At 55.5% G+C, this 23,807-nt stretch overlaps 3 protein-coding genes across 8 annotated transcripts; 1 reads left to right on the plus strand and 2 right to left on the minus strand.

Moving 5' to 3' along the window:
- Nucleotides 1–1,881: 1,881 nt before the first annotated feature.
- SPRED3 (sprouty related EVH1 domain containing 3) lies at nucleotides 1,882–11,983 on the minus strand. Of its 4 annotated transcripts, none has more exons than XM_070387778.1 (6): nucleotides 11,856–11,983; nucleotides 10,117–10,297; nucleotides 8,836–9,004; nucleotides 8,654–8,730; nucleotides 6,095–6,238; nucleotides 1,882–5,395 (listed from the first exon to the last, which is right to left on the minus strand). In XM_070387778.1, the coding sequence occupies exons 2-6, from the start codon at nucleotides 10,291–10,293 to the stop codon at nucleotides 4,730–4,732; spliced, it is 1,233 nt and encodes a 410-aa protein (XP_070243879.1). In that variant the 5' UTR covers nucleotides 10,294–10,297; nucleotides 11,856–11,983; the 3' UTR covers nucleotides 1,882–4,729. The 4 variants fall into 4 exon arrangements, with proteins under 4 accessions (XP_070243879.1, XP_070243878.1, XP_070243881.1 ...); XM_070387777.1 differs by lacking the exon at nucleotides 11,856–11,983 and adding an exon at nucleotides 10,508–10,814; XM_070387780.1 differs by having other exon boundaries at nucleotides 1,883–5,395; nucleotides 10,210–10,297.
- Nucleotides 11,984–12,469: 486 nt separating this feature from the next.
- On the plus strand, nucleotides 12,470–16,661 carry GGN (gametogenetin). Of its 3 annotated transcripts, none has more exons than XM_070387776.1 (3): nucleotides 12,470–12,580; nucleotides 13,692–15,608; nucleotides 16,479–16,661. In XM_070387776.1, the coding sequence occupies exons 2-3, from the start codon at nucleotides 13,711–13,713 to the stop codon at nucleotides 16,594–16,596; spliced, it is 2,016 nt and encodes a 671-aa protein (XP_070243877.1). In that variant the 5' UTR covers nucleotides 12,470–12,580; nucleotides 13,692–13,710; the 3' UTR covers nucleotides 16,597–16,661. The 3 variants fall into 3 exon arrangements, with proteins under 3 accessions (XP_070243877.1, XP_070243876.1, XP_070243874.1); XM_070387775.1 differs by lacking the exon at nucleotides 12,470–12,580 and adding an exon at nucleotides 12,617–12,709; XM_070387773.1 differs by lacking the exon at nucleotides 12,470–12,580 and adding an exon at nucleotides 12,624–12,922.
- A 797-nt stretch (nucleotides 16,662–17,458) lies between these two features.
- On the minus strand, nucleotides 17,459–23,297 carry PSMD8 (proteasome 26S subunit, non-ATPase 8). Its single transcript, XM_005908250.3, has 7 exons — nucleotides 23,067–23,297; nucleotides 21,979–22,051; nucleotides 21,749–21,851; nucleotides 20,185–20,350; nucleotides 19,610–19,710; nucleotides 18,376–18,487; nucleotides 17,459–17,698 (listed from the first exon to the last, which is right to left on the minus strand). Exons 1-7 carry the CDS (start codon nucleotides 23,235–23,237, stop codon nucleotides 17,561–17,563), a joined length of 864 nt encoding a protein of 287 aa, XP_005908312.1. The 5' UTR covers nucleotides 23,238–23,297; the 3' UTR covers nucleotides 17,459–17,560.
- Between the last annotated feature and the right edge of the window lie 510 nt (nucleotides 23,298–23,807).

The following is a 23,807-nucleotide window of genomic DNA, read 5'->3' on the forward strand; positions in this document are numbered from 1 at the left end:
GTTGCATAGTGGTGCCAGGACTCAAATTCAGATGATTCCAAAGTCCATGCTTTTAACCACTTAACCTGTTACTAGTTATTACTGCTCTTGCTTTTGTAGCTGTTGTTCATATTATTTTTCCAGGTTTACTCTCTTCCCAACTCTGTCCTGATCTCCAGTAGTTTCTAGATAGTTCTACTGGGAGTGAGAATAGACTGGAAGTAGAGACTCGGAGGAGAAAAAGAGCCAGAACCTGATTCTTAGGGGGAAGTCTACCCTTAATCTGGTTCCTCCATAGTCCTGTCTACTCCATGGCTGGGTACTGGGTGAGGAGGGGGCAGCAGTTATTGATCTTAATATTAAAAATTGTTCAGACCAAAGCCATGGAGTTATAACCTTGACTCTTTTTATGGTGTACTCCTTATTTAAATTGAGCTTCCCTGGTGCTTTAGATGGTAAAGAATCTGCCTGCAATTTGGGAGACTGGGTTTGATCCCTGGGTCAGGAAGATCCCCTGGAGAAGGGAATGGCAACCCACTTCAGTATTCTTGCCTGGGAAATCCCATGGACAGAGGAGCCTGGTGGGCTACAGTCCATTGGGTCACAAAGAGTTAGACACAACTCAGTGACTAAACCACCACCACCTCTTAGGATAAAGAAGGTGGGATAATGACTTTACAACTAAGCAGCTGAGACTTTCACTTTCATACCTAAATTGAACTTGACCATTATCTTGCCCACTTCTCCTGGCCTCTGCTCCTCTCACCCTGGTCCTGTGCACCACTGTCTCCCCTGGACCATTCTAGCAGCCTCCTCCCTGTCTCCAAGCCTCCCCCCTGCCGCCTCCACCAGCCCACCAGGATCTGTCCCCACAGGCAGCCAAAGGGAACCTGTGAATAACTGAGTCAGGTCACATCTGCTGTGACATAGAAGCTCCAAGCTGCCATGTTGGAGACTTCCTGTAGCTTCATGTCACTCAGGGTGAACAGCAAAGTCCATGCAATGGCTTGCAAGGTCCCAGAGATCTTCCCTGTCACCTTTACCCCTTCTTTCACCTTTCTATCTCCTAAGCACCCTCCTGCTCTTGCTCCTCCCCCTCTCCAGCTCCCTTGACATCCCTCAGATTTACCAGACATGCTCCTCCCTCAGGGCCTTGCACGACTGTCCTTTTTACCTGGAATGCTCTTCCTACAGACATCCCCAGGACTCCCTCACCTTCAGGGCTATTTAAATGCCAGCCTCCTCCATGGGGCCTCCCTGACCACCAAGGCAATAACTGTCTGTATCCCCCATCTTCACTTTATTTTTTCTTTATAGGATATATCATTTCTTAGTGGTAAAGAACCCACCTGCCTATGCAGGAGACATAAGAAACACGGGTTCAATCCCTGGGTTGGGAAGAGCCCCTGGAAAAGATCATGGCAACCCACTCCAGTATTCTTGCCTGGAGAATTCCATGGACAGAGGAGCCTGATGGTCTATAGTCCATAGGGTTGCAGAGAGTCAAAGAGTTGGACACGACTGAAGTAACTCAGCATGTACGCATATATCATTTCTAATATGTTATCTCCTTCATTATATCTTATCTCCTTCACTAACATGCTATCTCCTTCACATGTTGTCTCCTTCACTATAAAGTTCACAAGTTTCTTGTGGGAAAGAAATTTTCTGTTCACTGTTTTATCCCCAGCACCTAGAACAGGGCTTGGTGTACAACAAGTGTTCAGTAAATGTACTTGTGGAGTGATTGGATGTATAAAATTCAGCCAGAGGGTCTGCTTGGGACTAAAGGATGAGAAGGGGAAAGGAGGATTTGTCTGGTCTGGTGACTCAGGAAGGTGAGCGGATGGGGTGCATCAATGCAAATAAAGAACACAGGCTGAGACTTTGTCACAGACATTTCTTGGAGCCGATATCTCATGCCCCCTCCCCCAATGACAAGGCTGGTCTTCGGCCCCCATCCTCCCCCACTACTTCAGCCTGCACTGATAACAATATTGAGGTCACAGACTGGCTTAGAATCAAGATCAGGAAGATAAATGTCGAGGTGCCTCCCCAAGCCTGGGGGCCAAGCATCCAATCTGAGGGGCAAGCAGCTGGGAAATTGGGCCTGGGGGCTCCAGGGTTTGAGGTCTTCCTGGCTCCCAGGGTCATCCCTCCATGCACCCCTGATTTAGGGGTGATGAAGAGTAATCATGGATCAGAGGTGGGTATTAGCAGGGAGCAGGACTGGGAGACCTGGGAGAGGCGGTGCTGGGAGGTGGGAGCCAGGGAACCTTCCCCCAGCCCCCACCACTTCATCCACAGATCCCACAGCACCTTACAGCACTCTGGTCCCCCGTCCCACCCCTCCCCAAAACGAGGTAGGTTAAGAATGGAGCTTCCCCCCGCCCACCACGGAAGGGAGGAGACCGAGGCACAGAGAGGGGGATGGGGACCCAGGCTGCCCCAGCCCCTCGTCCCTCCGCCCTCAGCTCTGGTGGGTCTGACACTGATGAGAGCTGGGCAGAGTGGGGATGGGAGGGACACCCCTCATTTCTCTCACCCATCCCAGGGTCTGGTTGAGAGAGCTGAATCTCACAGGTTCCGGATGTAATAAATAGTTAATAATTTAAAGGAAGTGACAGGAGGATCCATCCCTCTGGCCCCCTTGACCTATCCCTTGAACCCCCACAAGGCCATCCAGGTCTGGGTAATGAGGAAAGGTAAGGGCACACTTCAAGATGCCTAGGACCAGATTTAGGTCCCAAGCCCAAACAACATTGAGATGGTGTTGCTCCAAGACCGTGATCTCCCCCATGCAGGCTGTCAGATCCGTGGTACACTAGAAGTCCCATTCCATTGAAGAGAAAGCGATCTTGGAATCCCCTTTTCCCAGAAGAGGAGTCTCAGAAGGCCATGAACCAGGCTTTCAAACTTTCTGAAACAACCCCCAACTCTGAGATGGACGTGAAGGGGTTAACAGAGGGGCAGAACATGAAAGGCTTGGACTAAGGCTAGGACTCAACGTTGGGCTTGGGAGAGAGTCTGCAAGGCTGGGAATTGTGTGGGTGTGGGTGTGTATAGGTGTGAGTGTGCAACCACGGGCATTTGTGCCAATAGAGCCATATCTAGTTGCCTTTGTGCAACTTACACAAATGCACACCTTCCTCTGAAGGCACAGCATAGCCAGCCCCACTCACAGCCTTGGCTGTGAGCCTTTGTTTAGTGAACAGCCTGCACACTCATCTATGGCAATGCTAGTTCCTAGATATGGGAGCAGGGAAGCTCTTGGGTGGTCCTGGAATCCAGTAACATTAGCTCAAAATGTTTTTTTTTTTTTTCCCTTTAGGGTAAAGGGTAGTTCTGTATGATACTGAGAGCTTGGGCCGGGGCTCTTAGGACTAGAATTCTGAGAGTGTGGGACCTTGGGGTTTCAGGGGCCTGTGGACAGCAGGATTCAACGGGCAGCAGGTCTCAGGAGATGCACAAGCTGGGCCTGGAAATTATCAGGCTAGAGAGGTTGGAATCCAAAAAAAATCTGGGATCTGAAGGTGTGAAAGTCCCAGGGCACCTCAGATTTGTTTCTGGCATGGAGGGGCCAAGGTCTTGGGTCAGGGACAATCCCAATACTGTGTAGGCTTGAGTTCTGAATTTGGAGGGTCAATGGCACCTTAGGGTCTTGATGGAGTGCTCTTAAAGCACTCTGGGGCCGCTCAGGGGCAAGGGGTCAGAGGTCTGAGTTGCCATGAATGTCCCATCTTCTGGGAACTGGGCTCCTAGCCTTTTGGGGACTGGGAATATGTGGGTACAAAGAAGCTGAAGATTCCAGGATGATCTGGGGCTTGAAATCCAAGTCCAAGGAGGTTTGGAAGAAGGGTATCTGAAGGGCTGGGACCCATGTCTTAGACCCTGAGGTACTGGTGGCCTTCAGTCCTAGATCAGTCCTATATATATAGGACTTCAGAGTTCTATATATGGAATTGAAAATTCCTGGGAACACCAGCTTGGGATGGGTGGGTCTACAGAGGTCTTTGATCCTTGGCTCACAGAGCATCTCGGAGTCTGACTTCTGGATCTTGGGCCATGTGCATGTGGGAAGGAGGGCTCTGAGGTGGATCTCCCAAGTCATTTGGGTGAGAGAAGAGCCGTTTGAGCACATCCAAGGACTCGGGGCATCTTAAGAGGATTTGGTGTCTAAGAAGTCCTGGGGCTACAAGAACATCTTAGATACAGGTACCCCAGGTTTTAGGTGCATTCAAGAATCATTGGGGGGTGATTCCAGGTACTATGATTTAAGATCTGGGAGTAACTGTATACAGGTAGGGTCAGGTTCTGGCCACTCTTAATTATTGGGCTGTAATCTGACGGGGTTCATGGTGCCAGGCATGACGGGGGTCTAGGTTGGTAATTTGAACAGGGAGTCAGGATGAGCCCGGCTCTCAGGGATCTGTGTGCTCCCTGCCTGCCTGGGGTGAAGAGTCTGGGGATCCCTGGAATCTCCTGTCTAGGTCGGGGTGGGGGTTGAGAACAGGAAGCCAGAACTCAGGGTGCCTGGAACCTCTTGGACAGACATCCCAATGAAGCTGGTTCTGGGGTCTCTCAGTCCTACATTTGGGGTCCAGGTTTCAGGTCTGGGGTCTCTCAATCCAAACTCAAGCTCCAAGTTCCGGGTGTGCCTAGGTTTGGGTTTGGGGTCCGAACGGAGTCCGGGGTCCTGGACCCTCAATTTGGGGTCCTCGGTCCGGCTACCGGACCCATCAGGCCGTTCTCACCGCGCAGCCTCTTCGTGGCGACCTCCACAGCCGGCGCAGCCGCATCGCGCCGCGACCCAGTGGCATGCACGCAGGGGCGCGTAGCAGCAGAGGCAGGGCACCGCGAGCGAGAGGGCAGCCAGAGCGGCCCAGCGCGCGGCGGGGCGCGGGTGGCCCGGCTCGCAGGCGCATGGGTCCGAGAAGTCGCCCTCGGCATCCGACAGGCAGTGGTAGAGCAAACTCTCAGCGCACCACAGGCAGCTGAGACGGCGCACAAGCAGGCGACCCGGGTCCGGGGCCTCGGCGCAGCGGCCGCCACGACCATCAGCGCGACGGCGGAAGAGCGCGCGGCAGTGCACGCAGCGCGCCGCCTCCTCCGCCTCCGGGGAGGCCTTGGCTGGCGCAGGGGCCGGGCCAGGGCCTGGGGGTGGGCGAGCCGGGGGTGCTGGAGGAGCAGCCTCGGTGAGAGGAGCGGGTAGGACTGCGGGGGGCCCCAGGGCTGCGCCCCTCAAAGCGCCGGTCTTGGCGAAGCGCACGACGCAGGTGGACAGGGCGAGGGGCGCGGGCGGCCCCGCACGCCGGTAATCCTCATAGCCGCGGCCGCCCCAGCCCGGGCCCCCTGCCCCAGCCAGGGGCTCTGAAGGCTCCGGAATCCCCATGAATGGTAGGAGCGGAGGGTAGCTCTGTAGGACCAAGATACAGGAGAACAGGTTAACGGGCTCTGTGATCCCCCACATGCCACCACAATCCATCCCGGCCTTAGAAGACACGAGAATCCAAAGACCCAGCCACAGGCCTCATTTATCTTAGCATCCTGTACTGGAATCCTGATTGCCTGGGGTCCCGAACTTCTAAGTCCTCAGCCCATTCCACTCCCAGGGACAGACAGAAGACTCCAGGCACAAGCCCAGACTTTAAGGACTCTTTGGGCCAGGCTCTCAGTCCTGTCCTCTCTCAAGATCCAGGATTCCTGTACCCAGCCCTTCTCAGATTCCTGGACTCCAGCCATCTTCTCCTTCTCCTGCAGGAGTCTGGTCACCAGGTCCCTTTTACTCCCTTGGATATTGAGTCTCACTCCTTGTGAGTTAAGTACTAAAGAACTCCTTCCATGATTACCACCAACTCCCTAATATATATTCATTGTCCAAGTCGTCCCCTAAACCCCTCTGGAATTCAGAGCGTTCCAGTCTCCAAGAGCGCAGGAGACGCGCGGGAAGCCCTCACCCAATCTTCCCAGGAACTAAGCTTCCCAGGCCTAAGCTCCCTCGCCACAAGACATGTCAGCCATCCCTTAGAATCTGTGATTTCTTGCCCCTCTGCGGCCTCAGCTCCCGCCCACTTCGGGACCCCGGCGCCCTGCCCCCTTTTCCCGGGAGCCCCACCTGAGCTGATGAGCGGCGGCGCTGGGGGGGCGTGGCCGGCCCGAAGCCGGAAGCTGACTCCACCGTGACGATGGGGGCCGCCGCTGCGCTGGGAGGCGTCTCCTGGTGGCTGTGACTGGAGGAGGAGTCGCTGTCCACGTGGGACTGGGGGAGATTGGCGGCCTCAGAGCCGGGACCTCTGGCACAGCCGATGCCCTTATATAGACCCCCTCCCATTGCGAGCGAGGGCTCTGCGGCCAGACAGGCCTGGGTTCAAGCCCCGGCAATGCCACTGACTGCTTGTGTGACCTCCGGCAAGTGAGCTCAGCTCTTTGAGCCTCAGTTTCCTCCTCTGTAAAATGGGGATCATAATATTGTCTATTCATAAGGATGTGGTTAGGACCCACTGTAAAGGGCATAAACATGCCTGAAGTACAGGAAGAGCAGGAAATGGTTATGATTATTGGATTCCCTCTTCTTATCTGCTCAGCTCACCAACCTACAGAACATCAAATCATCCTCCCTTCCCAGAACCCCTGTCCCTTGGCCATCAGCTGCCTTCCTGCCTCCTGCCTACCACCACACCTTTAGTGGGGTAGTTCCACCCACCTAGAATGTGTTCCTTCCCGTCCAAACCAAGCTCTGTCCTTTACAAGCTGAAACATCACTTCTCAGACCCTCCATTCCTTTCTGTGACTTGGGAATCATTCCTACCTCAACAGATTACTATCCTCAATAAACATTCATTGAGCACCCGTGACTTGCCAGGCTCGCAAAGGCCATTGGGAGGATATGAGATGGAGCACAGAAAGCACAGCATCTTTCCTGAGGAAGCACTCAGTAAATGGGATCTGTCTGTGTGACTTTTGTAGATCCCTCTACATCTCCTATTATACTGGGAAGCCCCCCTTTCTGCCCAGGGAACCAGGTTTGTTCCTCCATGTGTTCTTGAGACATTCCCATTGTTCCCAGCAAGGGCCAAATCGAATCCGACATTATGTGCATTTATTCATTCAATCAATTTATTCAACACATATTTACTGAACACTTACTGTCTACCAGGCACTGTTTTAAGCATTGAAGATGCAGCAAGAAAGCAACAAAAGATCCTTGCCCTCCTGGAGCAGACATTCTAGCATGGGAGATGGATAGTAAAGTCATAGATAAGAAAATTGTCTATTGGGAGAGGAAATAAAACTATCTTAGAAGATGGGGGAAAGAACAAGATAAGGAGAATTAGGAGACTGCAGTTTTACACAGGTTACTCAGGGAGGGCCTCAGGGCTTCCCTGATGGCTCAGTGGTAAAGAATGCACCTGCCAATGCAGGAGCCTGGGTTTGATCCCTGGGTTGGGAAGATCCTCTGGAGTAGGAAATGGCAACCCACTCCATTATTCTTGCCTGGAAATCCCATGGACAGAAGAATTTGGTAGGCTACAGTCCACAGGTTCGCAAAGAGTCAGATGCAACTTAGCAACTGAATAACAACAGGGAGGGCCCTCACTGAGGAGGAGACTACATGTGTAAAGCCCTGAAGGAAGTAAGAGAATAAGCCATGTGGAAATTTGGGAATGTTCCAAGAGGACCAGCCAGTGCAAAAGCCCTGAGACAGGAGTCTGTCTTCCCTTTTGACTTAACAGTGAGGAGGCCAATGTGGCTGGAGCCTAGTGAGCATGAGGGAGAGTAATAGGGGGCCAGTTGGTGTGGGGTCTTATGTGCCTCTGTGAGGACTTTGTCCTTTACCAGGAGTGAGATGGAGCCCCGGTAGGATTCTAAGTGGAGGATATCCGTGATCAGACTTAGATGTCAGTAGGGTCCCTCTGGCTGTGTGGGAGGAAAGGAGATGGAGGAGGGGGGCAGTTGATGATGAGCAGCTGATGAGACAGTCCAGTTGGGAGATGAGCTTGAATAGTCACCAGGCTGGAGGCACAGTCTGATCATTTTGAAAGTAGAGCCAGGGAATTCCCTGGAGGTCCCAGTAGTTAGGACTTGGTGCTTTCACTGACCGGCCCAAGTTCCATCCCTGGTTGGGGAACTAAGATCCTGTGTGCTGTGAGGTGATGCCAACTTTTTAAAAAAAGAAAGTGGAAAAAAGAAAGTGGAGCCAATATGTGCTGAGAGACTAGATGAGGGGGCATTAAAAAAGGAAAGGAGTCAAGGATGGCTCCAAGGTTTGTACCTTGAGCAACTAGAAGGTTGGATTTCCCATTGATTTGTTCATCTATTTACTTTTAATATTTATTCATTTTAATAGTGTACCTTAAAAAAAATTTTCTGCCTTTCCACACTAGAATAGAAGCTCCACGAGGAAAGAGACTTTATTCTATTCACTGATGTATCCCCAGTGCTTAAAACACTTCTTATGGAAGGTGTTCAATAAATACCCTTGGATGAATGGGTATATCATAATAGAACAGAAAAACTAAAATCACTGGGATTGAAATTGACACTAATCGTTTTTGGCCCAAATTTGTGTCCCCAGCACGTGATACAAAGTAGATACACAGTAGGTGCTCAAGAATGTTTGCAGAATAGAAATAGCCCCCTGCCCTCCCGGCAGCGTTGCACCCAGGAGACTCACCGTCAGAGGGCAGGGGGTCTCTGCAGTGTCCTGGGAAGGGGAGGAGGAAGAGGAGGAGGAGGAGGGGGTGAGCGAGCCTGGGGTAGGGAGAGAGGCAGAGCAGTGAGTTCTCGGGGCCAAGCTTCTCCCACTCCCCACCCAAACCAGCCCAGGCTCCAGCCCCCACCGCCTGCATCACTCACCTCGACCCAGAGCAGCCAGCGCTGCCAGCAGGCTCTTCTGAAACTCATCTGCCTCGGCCGGGCTCTGAAACGTCAGCCCGAACTTGCAGTCACCCAGGCTCCAGTGATGGAAGATGGGGTTCACCTTGTTGTAAACCAAGCCTGGCCTCAGGGTACACTCCAAGGTGATCTGAAGTGGGGGCAGGCAGGAAGGGTCCAGGTCAGACATTCCCTTCCTGCCAGAGCACCTCACACATCTCATTCCCCATCCCAGGTGCACCCTTGAACCCCGATCACACCCCGATATTGAGCACACCTCCGATACTCCAATATTTCCCCCCAAACCCTTGATCTCTACATTTTCCTAACACCTCCCTCCCTCTGATATCTCAGTAGGCACCCCAAATTTTATTGGATGCCTCAAAAAATGTTAACCTCCTTCTGATAGCCAGTATCGCCCATCTGACTCACTTGTACTCCCCAAGCTTTACTGAACATCTCAAAATGTTAATCCCCTTCTGATGCCCCAGTAATCTCCCCAAATACTACCCCCCAAATTTTTTTTAATCAAAATCCCACAGATTTCCCCTCAGATGCTGGTCAACACCCTAGATGTTCTCCCATCTTCTTGCCCAACATCACCATATTTTTTTCCACACCATTTCAAATCCCCCTACACTATTCCTTCCAACCCCTGCTCTGAAATGCAAGCCTTACCCCAAGCCTTTTCGAACAATCCAAACCTTTCTACTACATCCCCAGCTGAAACGTCAACAGTCTCTTTCCATTTCATGCCAGACAGCCCAGAATATTGCTGCTGAACCCACAACAGGATGGTAAACCCTATGTGACACTTCCAGATGGTCCCCCCACCAAAGGCCTCCATATACTTAGGCCAGAGGGGCAGGTGGTGTAAAATTCCCGGGGTGAGGATCTCTGAGCAAGATGGAGCCACGGGGAGGGTTTTGAGCCAGCAGAGGAGGGATGTGATCTGAGTCAGGTGTTAGCCCAGCCCCAGTGGAACAGGCTGAGGTTGGGGGAGGGAGCAGGACGACAAGGAGACCAGTGAGCAGGCTGCTGTGGCCGTCCAGTGGGCAGTGGCAGGGGACAGGACCTGTTTGACACCCTCAATAGTCCCCAAACTCCCCACTCTCATCCAGAGGACAGAGTCACTTCCAGCTCCATCCCACACCCGGGTTTGATTTCGGCTGGGAGATGACCTGACCTCACCTCTGCATTCCCAGCCCCATCCCCCTACTTCCCCACACCCCCACCCCACCCCCACGCCCCAGGGTGGCTCACTTTCTGGTCCCGGAGGCGCTCCCCGTGGATGACGTAGTGCCCCTGGCGGGCCCCCCCCTCGGGCCTGGCCCCTCGGACCCGACATACGCTCACCTGGCTGAGGCCCCCGCCCCCCACAGGCAGCCAGCCCCCACTGGAGTCATCTCGGGCCATCACCACGGCTCGGACCCGAACCATGTACCTGGAGGAGGTAGGGGGACAGGGACAATATGGTCAGTGAGCGTCATTCCTGCTCTCCCAGTCAGTGTTTCCCCAACCCTCACCTCCCCTCTTCATCCCTCACAGCCCGATCTACTGTTTCCTTAGTCACCCATACTCCCCTTACCTTCTACACCCACCTCCTTCCCCATGCCCACCTTCTGCCCATACCCGTCACCTCTCTTATGCCCACCTTCTTCCAGCATGGCTTCTTTCTTCCTCTTGCCATCTCTTTTCTCCCATGCCTACCTCCTTCTCCATATCTACCTTTTTTTTCCATACTCACCTTGCCTCCCTTTCCCCATCTTCCCCATCCTCACCCCCAGAGCTTCGTTCTTCCACTTCCCTTCCTCCTCCTGCTCATCCCCTATCAACCCTGTCTCCTTCTCCTCCCTCAGCACGTACCCACAGCCCCACCCATCGTCCCCCTCACAGCTGGGTGCCTGCGCATATGTATTTTCTTAGAGCCCATCAACTCAGCTCCAGTCCCCCCTACACTGCCTCCGCACCCTGCCACCCAGGCCACTGGCTGGGTGAGAAACCCAGGCTGTCTTCCTCCCCAACCCCCCCCCCCACCCCTTCCCGGATTTATGAATGAGACCGGATGCAAAGCTCACTGAGTCACCCAGCAACGGGAGATGGGCAGGGAGCAGGGAGAGAACCAGAAATGGCCAGAGACAGGCCGAAAGGGAGATGGAGGCAGAGGAAGCCAGAAACGGGCGATCGAGAGTCATCCAGAGAGCATTTCATTCACAAAAATCAAGCCTGCTCCCTCAGGCCCCTGCCGAGGAAAGGCAAGGGGGAGAGATTGCAGGGTGAGGGGTTGGGGGAGGAACTGATCCCTCCTCCTTTCCCTCCCCGCCCCAGCATCCTTCAGAACCATCTTACCCCGCCCCCCAGCTCAGGGGACGTAGCCCTCCGCCCATAATAGGGATCAGCGTCCAACCCCTCACTACCACCTAGCGCTGGGACATTGGAGCCCCGGCCTTAGGGACCCCAGCAACGAGCTCTAGCCCCTTCCCCTACCAGTAGGCTGCCGGGTTTCCCCAGTCCTTCGGGAGGGGAGGGGGAGGCTGCAGCGCCCCCAGCCCCCTTTTCTCAATGGGATGGGATTTTGTGAATGAGCAGTCACGTGACGCTGCTTCCTTTGTCCGCCCGCCTCCCCCGACAACAGGTGAAACAGAGAGAGGGCAGGGGTCCTCTCCAGGGCCTACTGGGATGGGACGCCGGGATTTCTGGATGCCCTACGCTCTTCACACAGCTGTTCCCCGGGGGGGAGTGGTCCCCTGAGTTCCTCAATGGTGAGGGTCCAGTACGGAATTTTATGAATGGGGAGTCCTCGGAGGAAGTCCAGGCCCCCTAAATGGTGACCGATACCCCAAATGGCTGCCGCGCAGTTCAGGGGCCCCCACCTCCTTTTCCTTCCAGCCAGGGTCTGGGGGGCGCCCGGGTGGGCAGGAGGCGCAGCGCGGTCCTGGCCGCCCCCTCATCGTGACAGGCGGTCCGTCAGCCCCCGCCCCCTCGCCCCCCTCGGCACCTGCCTGGGAGGCTCCGGCCGGGCTCCGAGCGGTGGCGACGTGGCCTCCTCCTCCTCCTCTTCCTCCTGTTCGCTCCGGCTCCCTCGCTGGCTCCGGCGGCGCTAGAGACGGGCACCGGGAGCCGGGGCGCAGGGGGAGGGAGGGGGAAGATGGGTGGGGGGGAGGGGGCGGCTTGGGGGAGGGGTAAACGCGAGGCAGGCGCACTTGCCCGCTGGGTCCTAGAGCCCGGCAGTGGCTCTAGCGAACAGCCCCCCAGCCCGCATTTTCTCAGGATCCAGAAAGGATCCCCTACTTTCCCACCCATCCGCGCCATTGGCCCCTGAGGATATGGAGAAGGGGTCCAGGACGGAGCCTGCTCTCAAGATTCTATAGAGGCGAGGGTCTACGTTTGCGGTTCTAAATGGGAGGGGCTGGGTGCCTGACTGGGTTCGAAATGGGGTGGGGCGAGAAGGGAGCCTTCGCAAGGGGGCGGGGTCGGAGGGCCTAGAGGTGGAGAGGGTGCGGACGCCGAAGGCGCGGACGAGCGCGTGCGTCAGGGAAGGGGCGGGCCCACGGAGGAAGGGCCTTCTAGGCCGGCCCGAGGAAGGACAGGGTCTTGGGAAGAGAGGTTGCTAGGTCTTAGAAGGGCGGAGCTTATAAGTAAATTGTCTTTAGGGGCAGGACGACGGAGAGTTCCAAAAGGGAGGAGCTACGTAGCAGAGTTCGTAATGGGCGGGGCTTCGGGAGAGGTAATAACGGAGGGGCGGGGCATTGTAAATGGGCGGGGCTAAAAGAAGGTTCTAAAGGGATGAGGCCTAAGACTACGAGATCTGGGGGGCGGGGAAGAAGACACCGGAGTATTTCAAAGGGAGATCCAGGTTCGTAAGGGGCTGTGCTTAGGATGGCTCACAGGAGGGCGGAGCCTCGAGCTCGGGGGCGGGGCCTAGATCTCGGGGTCCGCCCTCGTTGTCTCGCCCACTTGCCTTCACCCGCACCCCCGTTCTTTTCGGTTATTTTCTGCTACGGCCGTTCCCTGCCCTGCCCTGAGCCCAGGGGGCCGCGGTCTGAACTTTGGTCAGCTGGAGGAGTTGGTGAGTGGCATCCTCCGAGCAAAGGAGGAGCCAAGGAGGAGCTTGGGAAAAGGGGTGGGGCCTGAGTGTGAGGCCTGCCTCTAGACCAGCAGCGGGAAAAGAAATTTAGGATTAAAGCCGGGAAGAGGACAGGACCAAATGATCAACACAGAGAGAGGGATCTGAGGGTTAGAGGTGATGACTGAGGGGTTAGACTGACAAGAATACCAGGAATTGTTAAGCGGAGGCGGGGCCAAACCTGGGGCAGGGGTGGGAGGGGACTTGAGAAGGCCCGATTCTTTGACAATCGGGGCGGGACAAGAGGGCGGGGCGGGGCTTGGGCCTCTGGAGCCCAGTTAAAGTCCTGGGAAAGTAGCTTGAACTCTTTGTAGGCCTTATAGGCTACAGAAGCCGACATCATGAGTGTCGCGGCCTGCGTGATTGCCAGGGAAGCGGGCAAGACCAATGTCTCGGAGCTTAAAGACTTGAAACGTGGCCACAGTGTAGGGATGTGATATGAGGGACCAGCCAGAGACACAGGGACCGGACCTTAGTACACTAAGAGGATGGGAGACTAAGTATCTGAGCAGCAGCTAGCTGTATGGGGCCATGAGGAAGAAGGCGTGAACGTCAAGAGTCAGGGAACAGGAATGAGGGGAGAAACCAGTGCCTGAGTAGGTCTTGAGGAACAAGGGTAGGCGGTGCTGGCGGACAGGACCAAGTTCAGCCAGCTTCGGGGGGTTCCCCACAGCCCTGGCAGATTGACTGGCTAAAGTTTTTCTGACCACAGTTCCCGACCTCCGTCAGAAATGGGGAACGTGCAGTCGGAGCCGTCCGCGGGCGGGGGCTCCCGAAAAGAGCAGGCCTCGGACCGGTCCTCCGACTCCCGCCGGACATCCCTGGTGGAGCCCGAGGTGACCCCCTCCTCCCCGGCCATGCGCCTGGCTCGCGGGCTGGGCGTCTGGTTCCCTGGCAGCTCCGCGCCCCCGGGACTCCTGGTACCCCCGGAGCCCCAGGCCTCACCCTCACCCCTGCCCCTGACCTTAGAACTGCCCTCGCCAGTGACGCCCCCTTCAGAGGAGGCGGCTGCGGCCGCGGTCTCCACACCACCCCCGCCCCCCGTGGGGACCCTGCTGCCCGCGCCGTCTAAGTGGCGAAAACCCATGGGCACTCCAGTGCCCCGGATCCGCGGTCTGCTGGAGGCGAGTCATCGAGGCCAGGGTGACCCTCCGAGCCTCCGCCCGCTGCCGCCGCCATCCCTGCAACTAGCCGAAGAGGACCCCGACCCTGTCCCGAGGGCCCCATCTCCGACTCCGCCGCCCGTGGAGCCGCGGAAGCCGCCACTACCGCCACCTTCCGACGGGCAGCACCCGGACCGCAGAATCACTCCTGCTCTGGCCACACCCGCCGCAACCCCTACGGAAAGCCAGGCCAGACTCGGCAGCGAGGGCCAGACGGCCAGCGGGGCCCGCAGCGGGGCACCTCCCCAAGCAGGCGAGGGCGAAATGGCCAGGCCTGCGGCCTCCGAGTCCGGCCTGAGTCTGTTGTGTAAAGTCACCTTCAAGTCGGGGCCCCCGCTGCCCCCTGCGGCAGCGTCGAGTTCTTTAGCCACTAAAGCCTCTCTGGGGGGCGGCGGCGGCGGCGGCGGACTCTTCGCCGCCTCGGGCGCCATCTCCTACGCTGAGGTCCTGAAGCAGGGGCCCCTGGCTCCAGGGGCCTCTCGCCCCTCGGGAGAGGTGCCTCGGGCAACTCAGGAAGCAGAGGGCGGCGATGGAGACGGCGAGGGGTGTTCTGGACCCCCCTCGGCTTCTGCGTCCCACGCCCGGACTCTTCCGCCGCCACCTTACACCACCTTCCCAGGCTCGAAGCCCAAATTTGACTGGGTAAGCCCTCCTGATGGCCCTGAACGCCACTTTCGCTTCAATGGAGCTGGCGGAGGCGTCGGGGCGCCCAGACGACGCGCAGCCGCTTTCTCAGGGCCCTGGGGCTCCGCACCGCCTGCTTCAGGGCAGATGCATCCTGCTCCCGGGTCCCGGAGGCCCGCACCCGCCTTGCTGGCGCCGCCTATGTTCATCTTCCCGGCGCCCACCAATGGCGAGCCTGTGCGCCCCCGGCCTCCCGGCCCGCCGGAGCTGATGCCGCCGCCGCCGCCCACGCCACCACCCACGCCGCCTCCAGCGCCGCCTCCCACACCGCAGCCGCCCGTGATCCAGACAACGCCGCTGCCCGTGACGCTCCCGCCCGCCCCGGGCCCGGGCCACTTGGAGTCGGCCGTGACTCCCGCCCCGGCTCCCTCTCTGTCCTCCGCCTTGGCTGCTGACCAGGCCCAGGTCCCGGCCCCGGCCCCGGCCCCGGCCCCGGCCCCATCCCCGGCTCCAGCTCCCACTGTGGCCGAGCCATTGCCACCTGCGCCCGCGCCCGCGCCCGCCAAGACCCGCACGCGCAGGAACAAGGGTCCCCGTGCAGCCCGCGCGGTTCCGCGTGAGGATGGCGCCCCCGGAGATGGTCCCCGCGAACGTACAGCCACTACTGTGACTGACAGCGGTGGTGCAGGGGGTGGTGGCAGCGGAGCTCTGCCGGCGGGGACAGCTAACTCGGGCGCCGCGCGCCACTGGCCACCCTTCCAGGTGCTTAACTCCTGTCCCTGCAAGTGTTACTGCCGCCACCAGCCACGCCACCGCCGCCTGCCGAGAAACGTGTCTGCCTGGTGAGGGGAGGTCAGGGAGGAGGGAGGGGAGGGGATACCCCTCCAAGTCTTGAACTTCACTTTCCTGGAGGGGCCCCATTCAACCTTTTGGCCTCCTGACCCCAGCTGTCCCTAGACCCTCCCCTTGGCTGCATCTTAAACCCAACTGAACTCCAACCTTTCAGAACCAATAGGAGCCTTAATAGCACACTGCTCCCTGACAGAGAACACCTTGGCCCAGCCCCTTAGTATCCAGACCTCTGATGGATAACCTCCCTTGTTACTCTCTGGAGCCATCAGGGGTACTGGTCCCAGCTGGCCTGATCCTATTCACTTCCTTGACCCTGTCCCCGATGACATTAAGAAGGACCATGTCCCAAGCTCTTCAGGGACAGAGAAGATGATGGTCTTCTGGAACCAAATGGTTATAAATGCAGGCTTCCAAAGGAAGCCCCAGGCCTAGTCCCTGACTCCTGACCGCTCCAGTCTTTGACCACCAGAGGGCCCTGATGTCCCAGTCCTTGTCCTGCAGAGATTACCCTTGATTCTGCAGATTCAGGGGAGACACTGCATCCTCCGGTTACCTCTCCTTCACCCCTTAATCTCAGAATCTGGTCATCATCCGGGTCTGTTTCCTGGGTCCTGAGTCACAGGGAGACCCTCTGCCCTGGAACCTCTGGGGCTCAGCTGGGGCCTGGAGGGGGAGTTGGGGGAACCATTATCACCAGCCCTCAGCTCTCTTTCCTACTAAGTTTATTACTCAGATACAGCCCTGATCTAAACTCCCTTTGGGATATTCAGTCATGGTCTCTTATACAGATGGAGAGAGAGGAGCCTAGAATGGGTAAAGGCCTGGCCACACAGGTTCTGATGATTCTACCCTCCCTGTAGGCTGAGCACACCCACCAACCACCTGAGTGAGCCACCCTGGGTCGCCACCATCAAGCTGGCCGGCTCCCTGGTAGCCGGGCTGGAGCACTATGACTTGCAGGCTACCCATTCCAACTGAGTAGTCTGCCCAATGCCCTCTGCCTCCCCCTCCTTGACAATAAAATAACTATCCAGATGCCGAGATGCCTGCCAGCTAAGGGTTGGAGGGCTGAGGTGGGGCAGAGGTCTCCCTGAAAGCACCGTATCCTGCGAACAGGAAGCTGGACCAGGACCAGCAATAAGGGAGGTTCTGTTCACCCAGCATGTGGACTGATGAGGCCACAGGTGAGACGTTCTCATTCCCCTTAATATCAACTGCATTTCCAACCAATCAATCTGGTGCCAAGCTCAGGGTTTAGCACAAATCACTCTGGAAAGCAGGAATGATTCATTCCCATTATGCAGCTGGGGAAACTGACTCAAAGAAAATCTTGAAAATCACACAAATGGCCCAAATTTGGACTCTGCCTTCAACACCTTGAGAACTTCAAGGGCAGGAAACATAGGCTGGGAGGTACAGAGGTCCTACATCAGAGCACTGGCTCAGAAGAGTGGGAGTAAGGCCCACCCTGGCCAGGGCCTTGTGCCTTTTGTTCCACAGAGGTCGATTTAGCCTGTCATTTTTAAAAACTGGTTTAATTCACTGCAAGTATTTTTCAATATCAGGACATTTCACCCCCTTCACTGAACACTGGTACCTTGGCCTGGCCTTTGAGTGTCCACAGCTAGCCGCAATAGTTCCTCTATTGGGGCCTGTCCCTCCCCCAGGCCACAGCGCCACTGGGCCCTGCAGTGGGCATCTGTGTTGGAGACTCTGAGCAATGGCCACTGGAAAGAGGCTGATCCAGGGTTATCTCAGACTTCCTCGTGCCCTTAAACTTCCAAGTTCTTCAGAGATAAGAACTTATGTCCCTACCAGTCCACTTGGGGCAACAAGGGCCTAAAAGAAAATGTCAATCCATCTTTATTGGGGGTGGGGGGAACTCTGCACTGCAACTGCCTTAAATAATGCAAGCCCTGCCCCACCCCAGTGCCTGGTGAGCTCAGACGATCATCTCCAGCTGCCGGGCATACTCGATGACCTGTTTGGCCAGCTCCGTGGAAGGGATGGTGGTATCTTCCGGCTTTTGCTGCTGGCTGGCAAAGCTGTAGTAGTTGTTGAGGCCCAGGACCCACCCTCGCTGTAAGAAAGGAGAGATGGGAGATGGGTGGGGTGATCACACACACCCTCCCCAGCCCCCCGAGCCAGCACTTAACCCATGTAGGCCCTGGCTCACTTTCCTCACCAACCCTGGGCAAGTAATTTCACTTTTCTGTGCCTCCGTTTCTCCATGTTTGAGATGGGACCCTAATCACACACCTCTCTGGGTCTGTTGTGGGGAATCATATGAATCAAAAGTACTGAGAAGAATGGCCCAGAGTAAACGATCATTAGATATCAGCTGTCCCCATCACCCGAGTTGAGCTTCACCTATTCCAGTCTGACCGTGACCCTCGTCAGTCACCAGGGCTACTCACCACAAGCATCAGCACCTCCAGGGACCCTGATCCCACACAAACACCCCAGAGCCAATGAACCAAAGTCTTGTGGGGAAAAGCTGCACTCTCCAAGGAATTCTGAGGACAGACACCATCAAGCGCTAAGCCTCCTGCTCTGGCTGGTGCCAGGTGCTGGGCTCAGCTTATCCCACACATGAAACCCTAGCCCCTTTCTACAGATAGGGAAACTGAAGTTCAGAGCAGTTTGGCCACTTGCCTGAGGTCACACAACTGGAGTCTTGCTCCAGTGTCCCTCCAGGCCATCCCTCCCTGCTGTTAGTGAGTGCACCTATGGTCCCTTGACCTCCACCCCAGCCACCTTCTTGGCGTAGTCTGTCATCTTTTTGGGTGTGTTGAAGAAGAGGATCCGGGTGGCCTCTGTGAAGAGGATTTTCTCATAGGCCTTCTCGATACAACCAGCAATCTCATCCCTGGGGGAAGATGAGTCTCATTATTGTGCACAGACAAGGCCTGGTCCTTCAATTCAGCACTTACAACTGAAATATGTTACCTGCCCCATTTATCCCATCGAGGCTCAGGGGAGAGTAGCTTGACTAGAGCTGCAAAGCTAGGGCCACAGCAGGGCACACACTCAGGTCTCTGGGACTCCTGGGCCCAGGCTCAGATTCTCACTCCTAGCCACTTCAGGACTTCAGGCTTGGCTGAAACTGAGCCTCAGATTCACATAAAGGGATCTCTTCACCTAACACCCTCCCCACAGGATCCAATCCCAACGGGGATCTTTGTACCCACTTTAAGAGGTCAACACTGAAGTTAAAAAACAGCAAGACATCAAGGCACTGAAATGGGACAAGGGAGTAGCTCTGGGCAAAAACTAGTGAAAAGGAGGAGCTTGCCTGTTTGGGAGGTATTTTATTAATATCTCTTAGGCTAGGTGGTAGGTATGTGGGCACTCATTATATTATTCCCTGTGCATTGCAGAGAGTAGAAATATTTCAGAGTTAAAAATAACCTAAACCTACTCAACTGCCCCTCCTCACTCCCCACACCTCTCTGGGCCCAGCTTTGTCACTGGAGGAATGAAAACGCCACTCAATCTGGCGCTTTGCCCGGGTGGACCAACTCTGATACTACCTGAACACATGGACTTGTACACGTCACGCCCATCCACCCATGCAGTGCCACCTGTGTACACAGCAACCCCCAAGGAGCTAGCGGGATTTGGTGGCCCTCTTCTAAAGAACGGAAAACTGAGGTTCCACAGTTTAGGTGACCTGAGGTGAAGCCAGATGACTCAAGGAGTACTTCCATGAGAAAGGCAGCCAGGTCTCTGTCTGAGCACTGAGCTGAGCAGTTTGGGCACCAAGCCCATGCTCAGGGTCGAATTCCATGGGCCCATACACACACACGGCCCAGAGTGAGAAGAGGGCTCTTACCACCATCTCATGACCAGTTCCAGTTCACAGAAAAGGAAACTCATGTGCCCAGCCTCCCCAGATCACAAGTGGCCCGAATGGGATTCAAACACAGAGCTATCTGACTCTGGAGTCCAAGCTCTTTCTACACTCCACAGGGCCCTGGCCCCCACACACCTGATAGTGTCAAGCAGGATGTCGATGAAGAAAGTGTAGCTCTCGGCGGGAATGTTGCCTTTGGCCAGGAATACCTTATTGTAGCTGCCCTCCATCAGGTACTGTAGAGGACGGGTGGGGAAGAAGAGAGGGTGAGGAAGAGGCAGCAGAGAGGCATCCCCACTGAGGCCTCACTGTAATAATCCCAGTGCCTCCATAATCTACACTCTGCCAGACCACTCTGCCATAGTCACCACTCCCCATGCAGATGGGGTCCTCCTCTTCTAGGAAGCCCTCCCTGGTATGTACACACACACACACACACAGACACACACAATCATTTTATTTACTATCTGCTTCCTCATATGAATGTCAACCTCATAAGATCTGAGATTTGATCTGTTTTGTTCACTGTACAGTCAGAAAACCAACCAAAGTGCCTGCGTACATGGCTAGGGCTCGATATTTGTTAGACAAATAAGCAAATGAGTCCTCAGGCTGAGCCCTGCCTAGTCTTCCAGGAAGCCCTCCCGAGTGTCTCTCCCTGCACCCCTCCCTTTAGCCAGGCCCTCCCCCCGCCGCTTCCTCAGCCTCACCTGCTCGAGGGACACCGGATGCTTGATGTATACGTTGGTCTGGATGTCCTTGGCAGGCAGCCGCTCCAGCTCTGTGTGGAACTCAGCCACCCGGTTCTGGGACAGCAGGAAGAGGAGGTTGAGGCCCAGGAGCTGGTGCATGTAGGCTGACTCTGGGAGCTGCTCCCTATGGACCAGAGTGGGAATCCAAGGTAAGGAGGGCTTAGGTGCCAACCAGGCTCCCCACACCACAGGCTCCAGGGATCCACCCTGATGACTGCCCGATGCTCTCTCCTTGGAGGACCACTAGTTCCTGGATTTTCAGATATAACTGAGGCTCAAAGAGACATAAAGAAGTCACAATCATATGGGCCCTAGAAAGTGACCTCTCCAGTAAAGTGACTAAGCCTCCGTTCCCCTAACTGTAAAACAGGTTTCATCACAGTACCCACCTCATAGAGGTGGGTTAAATGAATAAAGTTAACTGATTAAGTTATTTAATCCAGGTACAGTGATTAGAATGGTATCTGGCCCCAACAAATACCACAGAAGTGCTAATTATATTAATAAGCATTACCTTCACTTCTAGGGGGAAACAGAATTAGAGAGGTGAAGCCACTTGCCCAAGATCATATAATCAGGAAAGGGGAAAAATAGCTTCAAATTCGGTTTTCCAAGCTTCTCCTGTCAAATTCTTACCCATCAGTCTCCATGGAAACCCCATTCGGTTATGAAACCATTCAGTTTCATATTCAACGTGCAGTCAGTGAGTCTCTGCTCTGGGCCAGGCTCCATACTAGGCTGTGCTGGGACCCAACAGTGACCAAGACCCTTCTGTTTCTAGAAGACTCACAGTCCAGTAGGAGAGACAAGGCCGGGACAGGAGACACACAGACAGAGGAGTCAGGGCTGATACCCCATTGGAGACCACAGGAAAGAGCTTGGTCTGAAACCTGAGTGCTACGGAGAGTCATGACAGGTTCTAAGCAGACAATCAACATGGTCAAATTTTAGCGTCACAAAGATCCTACCAGCTGCCATGGAGGGATGAATGGAAGAGAGCAAGGCTGGGATCAAGGCAGGTAAAACAGGACTGTGGCTACCTTGGGGAGTGGAAATTTAGAATGGGAATGTGAAGAAGGAGACAGACCAGAGGGTAACTGAGACTGGACAGCATAATCCCAGACTCAGGCCCTCCAGGCCAACCACGAACCCTGAGGCTTCTGGGCACACAGCTATGCAGAGGGGGAATTCCCAGGTGAAGGAAGATGTCCCAAGTGGCTAGAGCAACAAGGATATAAAGCTGCCATGTAAACCACCCACCCCCTCCAACACACACACTACTGTGTGCCCAGCTGCATGCAACTCTTTGTGATCCCATGGACTGTAGCCCGCCAGGCTCCTCTGTCCATGGGATTTTCCAAGCAAGAATACTGGAGTGAGTTGTCATTCCCTTCTCCAGGGGATCTTCCCAACCCGGGGATTTGCCCATCTCCTGTACTGGCAGGCAGATTCTTTACCACTGAGCCACCAAGGAAGCTGCTACACACACACCCCCCAAATTAGGGGCCAGGTCCATCCTCACTTGTAATCGAAGTAGTAGCACTTGAGCTGGGCCATGTACCGCTCGAAGGAGGGGATGTCCTTGCGTAGGATACTCCATTGAGCCCCGATCTCCAGTATGTCACCTGTAGGCAACAGAGGAAGTTCTCAGGAGGTGACCAGAGTCCCGACCTTGACCACCACTGCTACCATTCTTGCCACAACCTAAGTCCATAAACCGCCCCCACCCCCATCAACTCCAGTGACACTCACGGGCCAGAATGAGCTGCTGCTTGGTCAATTTGGTCCCTGTGGTTGGCAGGAAGTTGAGCTCCAACAAAACCAGCTGAAGAGGAGGGCAGGGGAAGGAAGGAAAGAAGATGAGACTTTAAGTATGAGTTATTTACTTTTATCTAGGCCTTCATTTTCCCACCTAGAAAATGGAGCTAGCCATCATCCCTGACTCATAAGGTTGTTATGAGTATTAAAGAAGTCAGTCAGATCAGGGCCTGGACACATGATGTGGGTTCATTTAGGATGACTTCATGTTACAAGTATTAATAGACCCACTGGAGAGACCCACTCCATGCCTGACCCAGTGGAATCAAGGGGGAGGGGAGACACTAGCTTCTTCGGTTCTTTGGCAACGCTTTCCCACACCTTGCTGGGTTGGGACCAGCTACCCACCTCAACCTACACCAAGGAGGAAAGGGGGCTAATCTCTTCCTATGGTCCAGCTCACACATCATCCCTTAACAGACACCACCCCACACACCTCAGTAACGTGGTCCAGCCCACTGTATTTGTACCCCTTCCACCCGGCCTGAAGCAACCCAAGCCCCATTAAGGTCCTCTGCTCTAAGAGTATTTTTCCCAGCTTCAATCCTGCTCTCACAACTTAGCTGGGCCCCTCTCTCCACAGATCTATCCCTAAGCCCCAGATTTTTAGGACCCCAGCTTAGCCTGGTCTTAACCACGAACCCCATCATCCCAGCCTCCTTCTTCCATCTCCCTGTCCAGTCCTCATTTCCCACTTGGTGGCGGCCAGAACCCTACATCACAAAAGCTGACAGCCCCATCCTACCACTCCAACCAGCTAGGCCTCCAAGCACCAAAATTTTAACCTCTCACTCGGTGTGCCAGAAACACCCTCTCCATCACCCCCAACCGTGGGGCCGCATTTAGTCCGTTCGAGGTCCCTCTCACATCTACATGCCTCCAAACCGCATTTCGGCTCCTCTGAATCCTTCACCCTATTAGATAGCCCAGTCCGCCTTAGTCCCGTCGGCGCCGCGGTTTCCCCCTGAGCCCGAAGCTCGGTTGGGTCTGGACCCCTCGAAGCACCCCCGGCCGATCCTTACCTTGAGACGGCCCAGCTCTTCCCCGCACTTGCTAAGATTAGGGCTTTTCCGGTTCCACTCGCCCTTGAGCTGCTCGTACATGCCGGCCGCGGCCTGCAGGATCGCGCCCGAGGCCGCCGCAGACCCCGAGCTCGAGGTGCCGGCCACCCCGTTCACCGCCGTGGCCGCCATCTTCCGTGATGCGGCAAACCGACAGCCCGATTTACGGCAGCGACGCCTATCGACGCACCCCCGGCGGAAGTGGGGCCGGGAGGTGGAGCCCCAAATCGGGGGCGAGGCTACGATGGTTTGCCTCCGCCCTCCGGGCTTAGCCTTCAGTCGCTCTCAGGGAGGTGCCCTCGAAGCCCGGCCCTGAATGAACTTGTCAGCCGGAGCTCCGCCTCTACTGTCACTCAAAATGGTAACCGGAAGTCGCCCCATGCCCTAACTGAAAATGGCAGCGGTCGCAACGCCTCCGCAATTCCCGTAGCCAATATGGCCGCACCGGCTTCACCCTGGGCTCTGTGTCTTGGAGATTTCACCTGCGCGGCACCTCTTTCTACACCAAGAGGTGGCGGTGGTGGAGCCACTTGATTAACTATTATTCTTCCCATGTTACAGACAGGCTTTGAGAGACTGGGTAAACTTCCAAGAGACTAACGGCTGAGATTTGACTCTAGATCTTTCTCACTAGTTTCTCAGTGCATCTTTCCACATTTTCTCCAAGCTTGTACGAATACGCATAAACTTTACAAAAATCAT

The sequence above is a fragment of the Bos mutus genome, chromosome 18, assembly GCF_027580195.1.
Source record: "Bos mutus isolate GX-2022 chromosome 18, NWIPB_WYAK_1.1, whole genome shotgun sequence".
In the NCBI taxonomy this organism is placed as follows: domain Eukaryota; kingdom Metazoa; phylum Chordata; class Mammalia; order Artiodactyla; family Bovidae; genus Bos; species Bos mutus.

Bases quoted from the DNA above. Each gene is read 5' to 3' on its own strand.
- SPRED3 (XM_070387777.1), bottom strand. From the start codon at position 10,575: ATGGAGAAGGAGGTAGGCATGGGAGAAAAGAGATGGCAAGAGGAAGAA. The intron at 10,298-10,507 runs GTGGGCATAAGA...TACCTCCTCCAG, and splicing joins AGAAGCCATGCTGGAAGAAG to GTACATGGTTCGGGTCCGAG. The intron at 8,731-8,835 runs GTGAGTGATGCA...TCCCTACCCCAG, and splicing joins GCTGGCTGCTCTGGGTCGAG to GCTCGCTCACCCCCTCCTCC.
- GGN (XM_070387776.1), top strand. From the start codon at position 13,711: ATGGGGAACGTGCAGTCGGAGCCGTCCGCGGGCGGGGGCTCCCGAAAA. The intron at 15,609-16,478 runs GTGAGGGGAGGT...CCCTCCCTGTAG, and splicing joins CCGAGAAACGTGTCTGCCTG to GCTGAGCACACCCACCAACC.
- PSMD8 (XM_005908250.3), bottom strand. From the start codon at position 23,237: ATGGCGGCCACGGCGGTGAACGGGGTGGCCGGCACCTCGAGCTCGGGG. The intron at 20,351-21,748 runs GTGAGGATGGAC...TCTGGTCCATAG, and splicing joins TGCTACTACTTCGATTACAA to GGAGCAGCTCCCAGAGTCAG. The intron at 19,711-20,184 runs GTGAGGCTGAGG...CGTCCTCTACAG, and splicing joins ATCCGGTGTCCCTCGAGCAG to TACCTGATGGAGGGCAGCTA.